The sequence below is a fragment of the Coloeus monedula genome (genome assembly GCF_965178545.1).
Source record: "Coloeus monedula genome assembly, contig: HAP1_SCAFFOLD_293, whole genome shotgun sequence".
NCBI classification, from domain to species: domain Eukaryota; kingdom Metazoa; phylum Chordata; class Aves; order Passeriformes; family Corvidae; genus Coloeus; species Coloeus monedula.
In genome coordinates, this window is record NW_028120645.1 from 131,753 (window position 1) to 144,456 (window position 12,704).

The following is a 12,704-nucleotide window of genomic DNA, read 5'->3' on the forward strand; positions in this document are numbered from 1 at the left end:
CAGTGACTGCCCTCGATCTCAGGAGGGGCAGCTGGGGACAGATGGAGGGACAGAGCAGCTCCCCTCACCCTTCTCTGAGTTACAGCCAATGCTCTTGCCTTGCACAGCTCTCTGCTCTCCCTGGGCACAGCAGGAAACCCTCTCAAAGTGCCTTTGGCCATCACCATTCCTTAGCCCTGGCACAGGAGATGCTGCCCAGCTCCTCTGCCTCAGGAGCACTTTGGGCTGATGGAGTCCAGCCCCAGGACCGGCCCCTGTCCCCATTCCCATGTCCCCGCTGCAGCAGAGCAGAGCTGACTCCTCGCTGTCCACGGGCACAACCCCTGCTCGTCACAGCAACGGGGCCAGATCCCAGCAGAGCTCCAGGCACGGGGCTGAGGGAAGGGCTCCGAGAAAAGGAAAACTGGGGGGCAGGGCCGGGAGAAAGGGCTTGGACATTGCTCAGCAAAGTCTCCCCTGACTCCTCACTGTTTCGTCCTTCAACAGCACTCCATGGGCAGAGGCTCAAAATGTCCAACAGCAGCTCCATCAGCCCCTTCCTCCTGCTGGCATTGGCAGACACGCGGCAGCTGCAGCTCCTGCACTTCTGCCTCTTCCTGGGCATCTCCCTGGCTGCCCTCCTGGGCAGCGGCCTCATCATCAGCGCCGGAGCCTGCGGCCAGCACCTGCACAGCCCCATGTTCTTCTTCCTGCTCAGCCTGGCCCTCACCGACCTGGGCTCCATCTGCACCACTGTCCCCAAGGCCATGCACAATTCCCTCTGGGGCACCAGCCACATCTCCTACTCAGCATGTGCTGCTCAGGTGTTTTTCTTTCTGTTCTTCCTCTCAGCAGAGGATTTCCTCCTCACCATCATGTGCTACGAGCGCTACGTGTCCATCTGCAAAGCCCTGCACTACGGGACCCTCCTGGGCAGCAGAGCTTGTGCCCACATGGCAGCAGCTGCCTGGGCCAGTGCCTTTCTCTACGCTCTCCTGCACACGGCCAATACATTTTCCCTGCCCCTGGGCCAGGGCAATGCTCTGGGCCAGTTCTTCTGTGAAATCCCACACATCCTCAAGCTCTCCTGCTCCAAATCCCACCTCAGGGAACTTGGGTTCATCACTGTCAGTGCCTGTTTGCTCTTTGGCTGTTTTGTGTTCATTGTTTTCTCCTATGTGCAGATCTTCAGGGCTGTGCTGAGGATCCCCTCTGAGCAGGGCCGGCACAAAGCCTTTTCCACGTGCCTCCCTCACCTGGCCGTGCTCTCTCTGTTCCTCAGCACTGTTATGTTTGCCTACCTGAAGCCCCCCTCCATCTCATCCCCATCCCTGGATGTGGCCCTGTCAGTTGTGTACTCGGTGGTGCCTCCAGCCCTGAACCCCCTCATCTACAGCCTGAGGAACCAGGAGCTCAGGGATGCCCTGAGGAAAGTGAGGACTGGATACTTTTCACAAGTTAAAATCTTTCTGTTTCCTTCTGCTGTGCGAGGAAAATGATGACTAGGATGCTTCTCAGAAGCAATAAACTCTCTCTTTCCTGCTCCAGAACCTTCAGAATGTAACTTTTTACAATCTCAGCCTTTTTTTTCCCTCTTTGTCCATATTTTCATTGGTGCTTTTTCTTATTCTTTTTCTGGTGTTATTCTGCTTTTTATAAAGTACTGTAGTACTACTCCTAGCATTTCTACATGAACATCTACCTTTCTTTTGAAACACAAAGACTTTCAGGAGGCTTCTTCTCTGTGCCTTTGAATCAAAACAAGGGGCTGCCCTGACCTTTGTGTCCAAGGTTTGTTCCTCAGCCCTTCTCTGGCTCTGCAGGGGCAGTGCCTGTGGGCAGAGCTGGAGGGAAGAGACTCCCAGCACAGCAGCACGGCCAGGGACAATGGCCCAGCCTCTTCCCACCTCTGCTCTTCCCAGCTCCACACTTCCTTTCCCAGCCCTTCTGAGGGTGCAAGGCCGGAGTGCTCGGGCAGCTCGGTCACTGTCCTGCTGCGTGTCCGTGCTGTGAGCACAGGCAGGGACAGGCCACGGGCACTGCTGGGACACAGCCGGGCTCCAGCACAGCAGCTCCATCAGCAAAGGGCATCTCCTGAGGGCAGGGCAGGAAGGCTTTGCTCTCCTCCTGAGCTGCTGCCAGGAATGTGCCCCAGGAATGCCCTGGCAAAGCAAACCCCAGTGCCCAGGGGCAGGGGGGGAGTGTGCAGGGGGGGCAGGCAGCAGTGTCCTGGCACTGCCAGAGCTCCTGGGATGGACCTGAGGGAGCAGCAGAGCAGGGCCTGGGCTGTGCCTTTGTTCCGGGCACAGCCTGGGAAGGTGCCCAGGGCAAGTGTCCCACACCAGCCCCTGCCACCAGCAATCCCAGCACTGGCCTCTGCCCTCCCCTGCAGGAGGTTGTTTGTCCCTGCACGGAGGGACACCAAGTGACCAGGCCAGCAGTCCGTGTTTGCTGTGTCCTGAGGAGCCTTCAGCAGTGCATCGAGTGGGTGTGGGGAGATGAACCCGAGTGAGCACAAACACCATCAGCAGCACTCGGGGCTGGCACAATTCCAGGGGCACAAACAGTGCCCTGAGGCCACTTCACTGCCAGAGTAATGTCCTCTGGGAAAGCACCTGAATTCTTTGCTGGGCTGTGCTGAGAACTGCATGGAGACAAACGTCCAGGGCAGGGAGGCTCCAGGGAAAGTGCTCAGGACAGCCAAGGGCTGCACAGAGAGACACCGGAGTGGTGGGTCTGTGGGGAGAAATCACAGCTGCCTCCCTTGGGAATCGCCCCCAGGACCTGGACAGGCTGTGCTGTGTTCTGGGCACTGACCTGGAACCGAGGGATGTGGAAAAGGCGTCTGGTGTCAGGGACGTTGGGAAGGCTGGGCAGGCACTGGCATTTGTCCCTCAGGGATTCCATGAGGGTCCTGCCAAGATGAGCTCTGCTCCTCCTTGGAGCCCTTCATGGGCACAGAGGGCTGAGAGACCTTTCCAGGACAGGCTCAGGCCAAGGAGCCCTTGAGTCTCTCAGCCCCCCGTCGGTGCCTGCTGGAATTCAATCCCCCTCCCCATCCCGCAGCAGCCCCGCATTTCCCTCCTCCAGCCTTGGTCTCCAGCACAGCCACGGGGGCTCTCCGGGCTCTTGGCTTTTCCTGCAGCCACCGAGGCCAGCTGAGCTCTGCCTTCCCCACACTCAGCCCTGCCCAGCGCAGGCAATGCCCAGAAATTCCCTGTGTGTCCCTGGCCTTGCTGTCAGCCCCGGCAGCGGCTCCGTGGCCCCTCTGTGCCCCGCTGCCCCAGCCATGGTGCCCCAGCCCCTGTGCAGGCCCAGCCCAGGACAGGAGCGCTGCGGGTGGGAACGGCCCCTGGGCCCTGCTGCCCACAGCAGCCTTGGGGCTCTGCGCTGTTGAGCTTTGGACGGGGTACCCTTCCTTCCCGGACCAGGGTGAGAGAGCAGAGGAGGCTGCTGTTCTGCTGAGGTCTTTATTTCATAGTCTCACAGCTTTCTTGAAGGCAGAGTTCAAAGGGGGTTACATGATAAAGGCAAGCAGCAACAGCAACAACAGGCAAAACAGCTTCTTCTTCTTCTTCTATATGCTCTATATGCTCTATATGCTCTATATGCTCTGTACTCTATATGCTCTATACTCTAGACTCTATATTTTTTCTTGCAGAAGTGTGGATTAGATTTGTTAATTGACCAATAAGATTAACACACGATTCTAGTTTTCCTTTTCTTAACCGATCCTGGTCTAATTCTAACAGTCGTAAGCCTCACACCAGTGTTACACAGGTATTACACAGATTTGCGGATGCAGTTTCTATCAGCTCTTATTGTTTACGTGAATGCTCTATCTAAAAAATGTGAACAGTGTCATTCTATCCATATTTTGTCTAAAGTAAAGAATTCTGTGAAAAGGTAACCCTGCTGCAGTAAGAACTGTGTTTAAGGTCTCTGCTGCAGCTTTTCAATGTTTAAGGCACTTAGCATATATTTCTACTAAAGGTTAAAAAATCTGTATTTCTATTTCACTTTGGTGTGACTTCATGTATCTCAGCTTGTCCAAAGGTTTTAATTCAGCCCCTGTGCTTTGGCTTCCCTCTGGGCCTGAGTCCAGAGGAGCTTTCACTTCAACAAAACAGAACACTACAAGAAAAGTAAATGGAGTGGGAACTCATGAGAGATTGAATTTTCTCTGATTCAACTCAAGGATTGATGCCATAGACTTCTGAGTGGAAGAATAATTAATTCATTCTCCTTGAGACAATAAATCAAGAGAATAAATTAGACTTTTGTATCAGGTCTGAGTGAATAGATTGCATCCAACACAAGTTTTTCCTGTAGGATTTTTATTTTATTTTTTTATTTTCTCAGGAGATTGTATCAAGGCAGAAGAATTAAATTCAAGATATTTGTAGCAAAGAGATCTCTGCTGAACTGATTTTTCCAAATAAACATATCCCTTACCCCATATTTCCATGACCAGAAGTTTTTCTAATTTTGGACTCTAGTATATTGTACTGTATGTGTATTCAGAATACCTTGCAACAGTTAAATTTGCTTAAATTTCATTTCAGACATTTACTTAATTTTAAGAATTTGCCTCATTTCAGCCATCTTTTAAAAAGTATTTTCACACTTTTATTTTTTTTGTCTGTTACCTTTTCTGTGAGGAGGATCATCATTTGGGTTTTCTCTTGGTACCTCACTAATGCACTCTGAGAGCCATGTTCTGTGTTATTAATGTAGTAGTGATCCGGGGTTCATGGATGGCTACTGCAGGAAACTTGATGGCCAGTAGTGAAAACAGCAAAAATAATGATGAGAGGAGCCACAGACGTTCTGCTGTCTGAGAACTGTGAACTGCCAAAATCAAAAAGGTCAGTGCTCTTCTGGTTCAGAATGCCCTTCAGTTGGAGCTGGAACATACTTTGGGCTAAGAGCCTGAGCACAAGAGGCTGTAGCACCTATTTTGTTCAGCAGTTCCCTATTGCCCTACTCCATACTCCACTGCATTCCAGCATGTGATTTGCTGAGCTGTAGACTGTCCCTGAGTGGTGTGATTGCCTGGAATGCTTGAAAATTTGGCTTCGCATCCCTCAGTTTCTTTTCAGCATTTTCTCTGTTGCCCTCGTTGCCTCACACCAGCCCCTGTTTTACTTCTAGATGGAGAACAAGGTTACAAACTACAACTTCTCTTCCTATGTACTTAGAGGGGTTCTCACCTGTAATAATAAATGAAATAGGTTTCATTCCTTTTGATTCCTCCTGGTATGATGCAAAGAAAGGAAAGGTAGCTGGAACTATGGCTTTTTCGGGTGGCTGTTATACCAGAGCCCTGCATCTGTATTAGGGATATTCGTGTTGGCCAGACTGTCTCAGCAGAAAGAGGGAGGAGTGCAATATTAATGTCAGGAGCTCATCCCTGTCCGTGATTTATTAAAAGAAGCCTAGCTTCATGTCTTAGGCCCTGAATGAAATACCTGCAGTTTGGCTGCCTGAGTTTGTATCTATGGATCCCACTTCTGTGCAATGTCTGAAGGCCAGGGAACTGCCTTTGTTACCTCTCCTACTGGCACTGCTACAGGAGAAGGAAAGAAATCCAACTAATTTTGAATCATCTAACGTGTCCCTTTTGGATACAGAATTCACTGAGAGCCATAAATACAGTGCGTGGCTTTAATAAAGCACAAATGTGAATTTTAAACCACACCTGGAGTTGATGTTGCTTGGACTGAATGTGTGCACAGCCCAATGTTTCTCCTCATCGTCCCTGTTATGAATTTCTGCCATTTTTCCTCTTCATTCCTGTCTGAACAAAAGCAGACTTTGTGCCACTGAGATGAGAATGTTATAAATAAGGTATGTAATTCGTGCTATTATGTATAAAATTGGAGTGTAATCAGACCCTACAGAGACCGAGTTTCAAAATCCCTTCACCAGCCCGGCTGAGAGAAAAATTTCACAACACTAAAAGAAGTTCTCTCACAATAAGTGAGGATTCCACCCAGGTGGGGTTAGATCTTATCACCGGGACATTTGCACCATAACGACTTGATTGCCACCTTCTGATATCTACATCTCATCTGATAAGGAATCGGACATCCCGGGAACTAAAAATAACTGTTCCAGGAAGCAGAGATGGCCCATTCATCAGCAGAAATGGCCCACTCATCACCCAGGATGGACAATTCCTGGGATCCAGGAAAGGCTTTTTGCAGCCCAGCTCTGGGACAAGAAAACTTCATGAATATGCTAAAATGACGAGAAGAATAGAATTAATTTGGACTCTGCCCAAAAAATGTATAAGAAGGGACCAGCCAAAGCAGCATCCGTGAACTTGGGAGGTCTGGTGCGATAGAGATCAGATCTATGCGTGTTCACCCAGCTCCGACCCCGGGCTCGGAGCTGCTTTTCTCGATCGTGGCTTTTAAAACCGATATTTTGGTCGCATAATAAATGTCATTTCTTTATAAATTTTGATTGGGCAATTTTGTTTATCTTAAGAACATCCTTCTCAGGCATCAGGAAACTGCCCCATCTCTTTGTTCACCATCTCGAGTGCTTTTCTCACTCAGAGAGGATGGTAACACCACAGGGATTCGTGTACTGACTCTGAGCAGCAAGCTTTGGCCCTGGTGAAGCTGAAGGACCATAAGGCAAGGCAGGAATTTGTTAAGAAGTTCTCACTAATCCCTGGATTTGAAGGAATGATGGAATAAATGGCAAACCTTTTGCTTCAGGCACTGGAGCAGATGATTTTTCTAACAAATAATATTGTTTTGAGTGTTACTGAGCTCATTCACCTTGTGAGGGATTTTTTCTTTAAAAAAACATTGATTTCTTTGTACCTTAATAGCACAGCTTTTGAACAGCTGGGTGCTTTTGTGTTCCTTCTCCTGTTTATGATGTCAGTGTGCTTTTTACTGCATATCCAAGAACAGCTTTTAATTTTTCTCATTTTTACCTTCACTTCCTAGTTTTTAGAGTTAAGTGCATTTTTTATGTTGTAGGTCACCTGTCACATTTCCCTCGGGCAGTATCTGTACACTGCAAGTGATTCAGCCTCTCTCTTTCTGTTCCATCTCATGCTAATGGCTGGGAGATGTTATCTGGGTTAGCCAGGCTAAGGAACATCCTGTTCTTGCTTGATTTTCTTGAGCTGAGAACCTTCTGGCTATCTCACTGCTCCTTGGAGTATTGTGTTGCTCTGGGTTCTGCAGATAGTTATCTGAGGTGTGAACTGGCCAGATGAGTTGCTGCCCTTTGTAAATGGCTCTGTTTAAATTTCTGTGCTATCTTGGACACCGCTTAAGGTGTTGGGTCCTTCTTGCTTCAGGTGCTGTAAATGGGAAGATGAGAAATTCCTTCCCATCACTGATCAAAGTCCTGGCCAATCTCAGTATCAGGGGAGATCTTAATGTGATTAATTTCCTTTGCTGCAGTATCTGTGCCAGGCTTTTCTCCCTTGTGTTTGATCGTTTATAACATACACAGATACATGTTTTACTTAGGGAAAATCTGGGAGCATGGTGTGTTCATAGCTACTCGGTAACATATTTTCAGTATATATAACACGTGAATGGAAAAGGGGAAGTGCAGCACAATGAGTGTGTTTTGGGTATCTCCTGCAGATGTTGAATCTGGCCATAAGAAGAGATTTCTAAGAAAGTTTTATTAATGAACGTTGCATCATTGCTTTTTTTATGCTTGCAGCTGCTCAGAGGGAAGGAAAGTCCCACGTCTCTCTTACGCTTGTTGAAACACAGCATGATTTGTTGGTGTATATAAATTTAAGCTAGCTATTTCTCATTTGACTTCATTTTGCTTTGTGCCAAGGTCCTCTGGAGTAACTGAAACAAAAGTAAAATGCCTGTTCTGATGGAATGATTGAATAAAATGTAAAAGGATAGCAACAGTCAAATTAGATCCCCTTGCTGCTCATTGCCAGGAAGAGCTGGTTCATTAAACCAAAGCAAGATCGAAGTGATGAGCAATGTGCTTGCTTAAAGGATTCCTCTCTTGAGAGGGTGATGGTGTCACCTGGATCCTTGAGATCATCATCTGCTGCTTGCTGACTGCCTCTGAGGAACAAGCCTCAATGTCATCTTACCTGTCTGTGACCCATCGGCCTCAGGAAACAGCTGCTTTCTCTCATGCTGTACTGGTTTGGAAAGGAAGGAAGAGGCAGGAAATTTGTGACTTTCACCTGTGTGAGTGCTTTGGTGGGAACAAGATTGTGTCTTTCTATGTAAGAAAGTGTGTCTCTTTCTTTAAAAGCCTGGTGCTTGTTATCTTTGCTAAGCAATTGCAAAGAACCAATGAAATAGAGAGACAGTGTTGTGGTGGATATTAACTTTTAATGAGCTTACAGAATAGAGCCTTTCAAAATTGGAATTCCTTAGCTCTACAGAGATAATGAAAATAAGAATGCAGTGAAGTTGCTATATATGCTAGCAGATGATTTCCAAACACTGAAACCCAAAGGATTTAAAATTTCTTCTGCTAAGAAATTGCTTGGGACATGCAACTCTTGGACAGGAACTACATTTCATGCTAAGTAGACATCATCTGGTTATGTTGAAATGTAAAGACTCAATTGGGGTCTTGCAGAAAGCAGTGGTAGAAGTACTGTTGGCTTTGCTAAACGCAGACCTGGGGCAGTGGGAACTATCCTGGTGCTGGGAGACAACAAGGTCTGCATGGAGGCAGGGGTGGGGGAAATCACGGGTAGGGCTTGGCCCCAGTATTTTCAGAACTATAAAGGACTTGGAATGGCCTGGGAAATTCTGTTCCGGGTAGAGATGATGATGGGATGGGTCAGCATTTAGGAAATGCTGATTAAATGAAGGGCACGCAGGGAGTTGAAGACATTGTGTTAAGGTGAGGAACAAGACCGGGACACCGCGCTGGGGCCCCGCGCACTTTTCCAGCCCGGCCGCCCCCACGGGCCGGGCCCCGCGGCTCCCGCTGCCGCCCCCCAGCACGGGGCTGTGTCCCAGACCCCACGGTCCAGCCCGAGGGTTGGGGGCGGCAGCGGAGCTGCTGGACGGAGCTTCCAGCCCCGCCAGCCGCAGCTCCGATCCCTTGGGCCGTGACGCCGGGGACGGGTGTCCGTCGGCGCTCGGGTCTGTCAGCTTTTGCAATGCAGAGGGAGAAACTGAGTCCCAAGGGGTGTCGGTTTCCATCAATCGCTATTTCTCCTCTCTTTTCCATGATGGATTTCACAGCGCTTCCTTTCACCCCAGAGATTTGGAAAACAAAATTCCCGGCTGCCCCGGCATCCCTGCAGCTCTCCACAGCTCCAGCCTCGTCCCTCCTCTCCGTTTCCTTCTCTCCAGTCTCTCCCGCCTGGCCCTGCCGGCTCGGAGGAAGGAGATTCCCCCGGCACCCCCTGCCTCCTCCTCCTGTCCCGTGGGGCGCAGTTGGTGCTTCTGGAGCCGCCTGCCCGCGCAGCCGGACCCGCCCTGCGGCCGCTCAGCGCTGCAGCCGAGGGAATGAATTGCAGGCACCGCTGCGCTGGGCTGGCCCTGGCCGGGTGCCCGGGGCCACCAAAGCCGCTCTGGCACTCTGCTCACAGCTGCAGCACACAGAGCACTGAAGGAAAGGCTCGTGGGCTGGGATCGGGGCAGGGAGAGCTCACTCACTGCTCACTGCCAGGGCCACAACAGACCCAAGCTGGGGAAATTAATGGAATTTATTTCCAAACCAATCACACCAGGACAAGGAGAACTAAAACAAATCCTAAAGAAACACCTTCCCCACCCCTCCCTCCTTCCCGGGCTCCCAGTCTCCGCCCGCAGTCCCTCCTCTGCCCTCCCTGCACGGCAATCGTGTCACCAGCCATGAACTTGGCTTTTGCCTCATCCCGGGATCTCTTCCCGGATAGGAAGAACTTTCCCCAGCACAGATTCAGGCTGTGGCAGCCTTTGAGGCTCAGGGTGTTTCTCCTGCAGCTCCTTGCAGGTCTCCTCTCCCCGTGCCGGCTCTCCTGCGCCACAGAACTCTGCCGGCTGCAGCTTTGCAAACGTCAGATCCAGGTCTGGATGTTCCTGCACGATTTGCTCGAGGTCCTTGGGGGCTGCATCCGATCCACTGTTGTTGTGTTCCCCCTCGGCACGGAGCCCATGGATCTGATGGCCCCTGGCCAGGGCCTGGCACAGGAGGTGGAACCTGGGTGCTGCTGCAGCAGCGCCGGGGGAGCCCCAGGACTCGCTGTGGCCGCTGTGGCAGCCGCAGCACAGCCCGTTCCCAGCGAGGAGCCCAGGGCTCCATGGGGCTCTGCAGGACCTCGGCCCTGGGGCTCGTCTGCATCAGCCCGGGCAGCTGGGCTGGACTTGGCTTCCTTTGTGTCTCTGGCTGCCCTGGCACAGCAGCTGCCCAGCGCTCAGGGGACAGCAATGGGAGCGGGGCAGGTCGGGGTGAGCTTCAGTGTCTGTGCCCGGCAGAAATGCCAAAGCCTTCCCTAAGGAGCAGCGAGTGCTGCCAGAGCACAGGATGCTGCTGCTGCTGCTGCTGCTGCTGAGCACGGGACGGCCCCAGGGCTGATGCCAGACAAAGCCGGGATGGGAGCCACAAACAACGGGAGGAGGGGGGGAGGGGCAGGAGAGGACGAGGAAGAGCGAGGGGGGAGGGCGGATGGAGGAGCAGGAGCGGCAGGAAGAGGAGAGATAAAAGGGGAGGGGCGGGAGGAAGAGGAGAGATAAAAGGGGAGGGGCGGGAGGAAGAGGCGGGACAGAGGAGGCAGGAAGAGGAGCCTCCACGTGCATCCATCGCTCTCTGTGTCTGCAGCTCTCGGCGCCAGAAGCATCGCGTCCCTCATCCCGCAGGTGACCGGGGTATCCGGCAGCTCGGAGGGAGTTTTGGGGCACCCCTAATCCTGAGGGGGTGGTGCCGGCAGCGGGGGACACGTGGCGCCGGCAGCTCTGGCCCCAGCTGAGCCCCCCCCGCCGCCAGCGCCCCCCGGAGCGGAATTTGGGGAGGGGGAGGTGGGGGCGGCCAGGCCGGGCCCCCCCGCGCTGTCCCGGCGGGGGCCGAGTGCGGGCGGGAGCCCCGCGGGGCCCGGCCCTGCCCGGGCACGGCTGATGCCGCCCGCCCGCGCTCCGCACTGGTCCGGACTGGTGCTCCCAGTGCCGTGCGGGGCGGGGCCGCTCTGGGGACCCCCCAGGGCACAGCGCGGCTGCTTTGGGGCTGTGGGCAGCGCCCGGCGCTGGGCATGGGGCGTGTGGGGGCAGCTGGGGCCGCACTGGTGGCACTGGTGGTGCTGGGAGCCCCCCCGGCCGCGGGGTGAGCGGTGAGAAGGGGGGCGGGTCTGGGACCCCAAATTGAGCGAAATGGGGAATGGAACCCCCAAAACCAAGGCCGGGGGAGGGGCGGTGGGGATTGGGGATGGGGAAGGTGCAGAAGGGGGGGGGGGGCGATAGGGGGCTGGGACCCCCAAACAAAGCGGGAGGGGGCTGGGACACCCAAATTGAGCTGGAATGGGGCTGTGGATTGGGGGAACGCTGAGAAAGGGGAGGAGAGGGGAGGGAAAGGTGGAGTTGGGGCAGAAGAAGAGCGGTTCCATGGGGGTCCAGCCCTGTCCCCCAGCACCTGAGCCCTGGAGCGATTCCCTGGGGCTCTGGGGAAGGGAGGGATCCGCACTGGGGGGGTCCCCAACCCCCCTGTCCATGCCTGGGGCTGATCGGGGGCTCCCCCCACACAGCAGCCGGTGCTGCGGCAGCCGTGGGGCAGAGGGGGTGGGAAAGGGGGGGCAGGGTGGGAGTGGAGGAGGAGCGGGAGGGAGAGGAGGGAGAGAGGAGGAGGAGGAGCAGAACCACGAGGTTCCACCGCCCGCCCACTGTGTCCGCAGCACCCCCAGCCCCGGTAGCATCTTCCCCCCCATCCTGCAGGTGAGCGGAGAGGGGGAGCTCACCCCAAATCTATCGGGGGGTCAGCAGGAGGGGTTTTTTTGGAGGGGTGTTTGGAGCTTGCAGATTCTGGAATCGAGCCCCAGATGTCCTTGCATGTCCCTGGGAGGGATTTTTTGGGCCAGAGGGGATATGTGGGTCTTGCAGGACTCCAAAGCTGAGCCATAATTGCCCCTTGGCAGTCTTGGGGGTCCATGTGAGGATCACCCGGTACTTGCAGGGTGGGACATTGGCTTTGGGGATCCCCAGGAGAGCTGGGGGCTGGAACATGGGACCCCTGGAGTGAGGAGAGCAGAGAGGGACGATACCAGAACTGGGGGACCCCAAAGAGCCTGGAGGGGTGGGAGGGCCTGGAGATGAGGTGGGGCTGGGACCCCTCGTCCCTGAAAGGGGGTGGTGAGGAGAGAGGGGAGCCTCAAGTGCCTGGAGTGGAGGGAGGATGAAGAGGGGACCCTGGGACCTCTGGGAGCCAAAGCAGAATCAGGAAAAAAGGGACCTGTGGGACCCCCAAAGCCCCCCAGCATCCCTAAGCAGGACCCCGGAGAGGGGGATCCCCAGGACCCACGGGACCCCCAGCAGCCCTGACAAGGGGGACCCCCAGAACCCAAAGTGAGGAGACTGGAAAGGGGGGACTCCTGGAGGATTCTTTTGGAGTCACTGTCAATTTTTTGTTGGTTTTTATGGACACCGGTGACTTCTAGAGATGGACTTGAGCAGTAGGAAGCCCCAACCCAGGACACTCATCCCTTGTTTCTCCCCAAACCAGGATTTCCCATTCCCAACCCTTGGCCAGATGGAGGAGGAGGCTGCGAGGAAGAGGAAGATGCC

The 12,704-nt window shown here is 53.6% G+C and overlaps 1 protein-coding gene across 1 annotated transcript; it reads left to right on the top strand.

The window, feature by feature from the left end:
- Window positions 1-509: 509 nt before the first annotated feature.
- LOC309585771 (olfactory receptor 14J1-like) lies at window positions 510-1,478 on the top strand (the record flags this gene model as incomplete). The annotated part of the gene is made up of 1 exon (XM_082303634.1): window positions 510-1,478. One exon carries the CDS (start codon window positions 510-512, stop codon window positions 1,476-1,478), a length of 969 nt encoding a protein of 322 aa, XP_082159760.1.
- Between the last annotated feature and the right edge of the window lie 11,226 nt (window positions 1,479-12,704).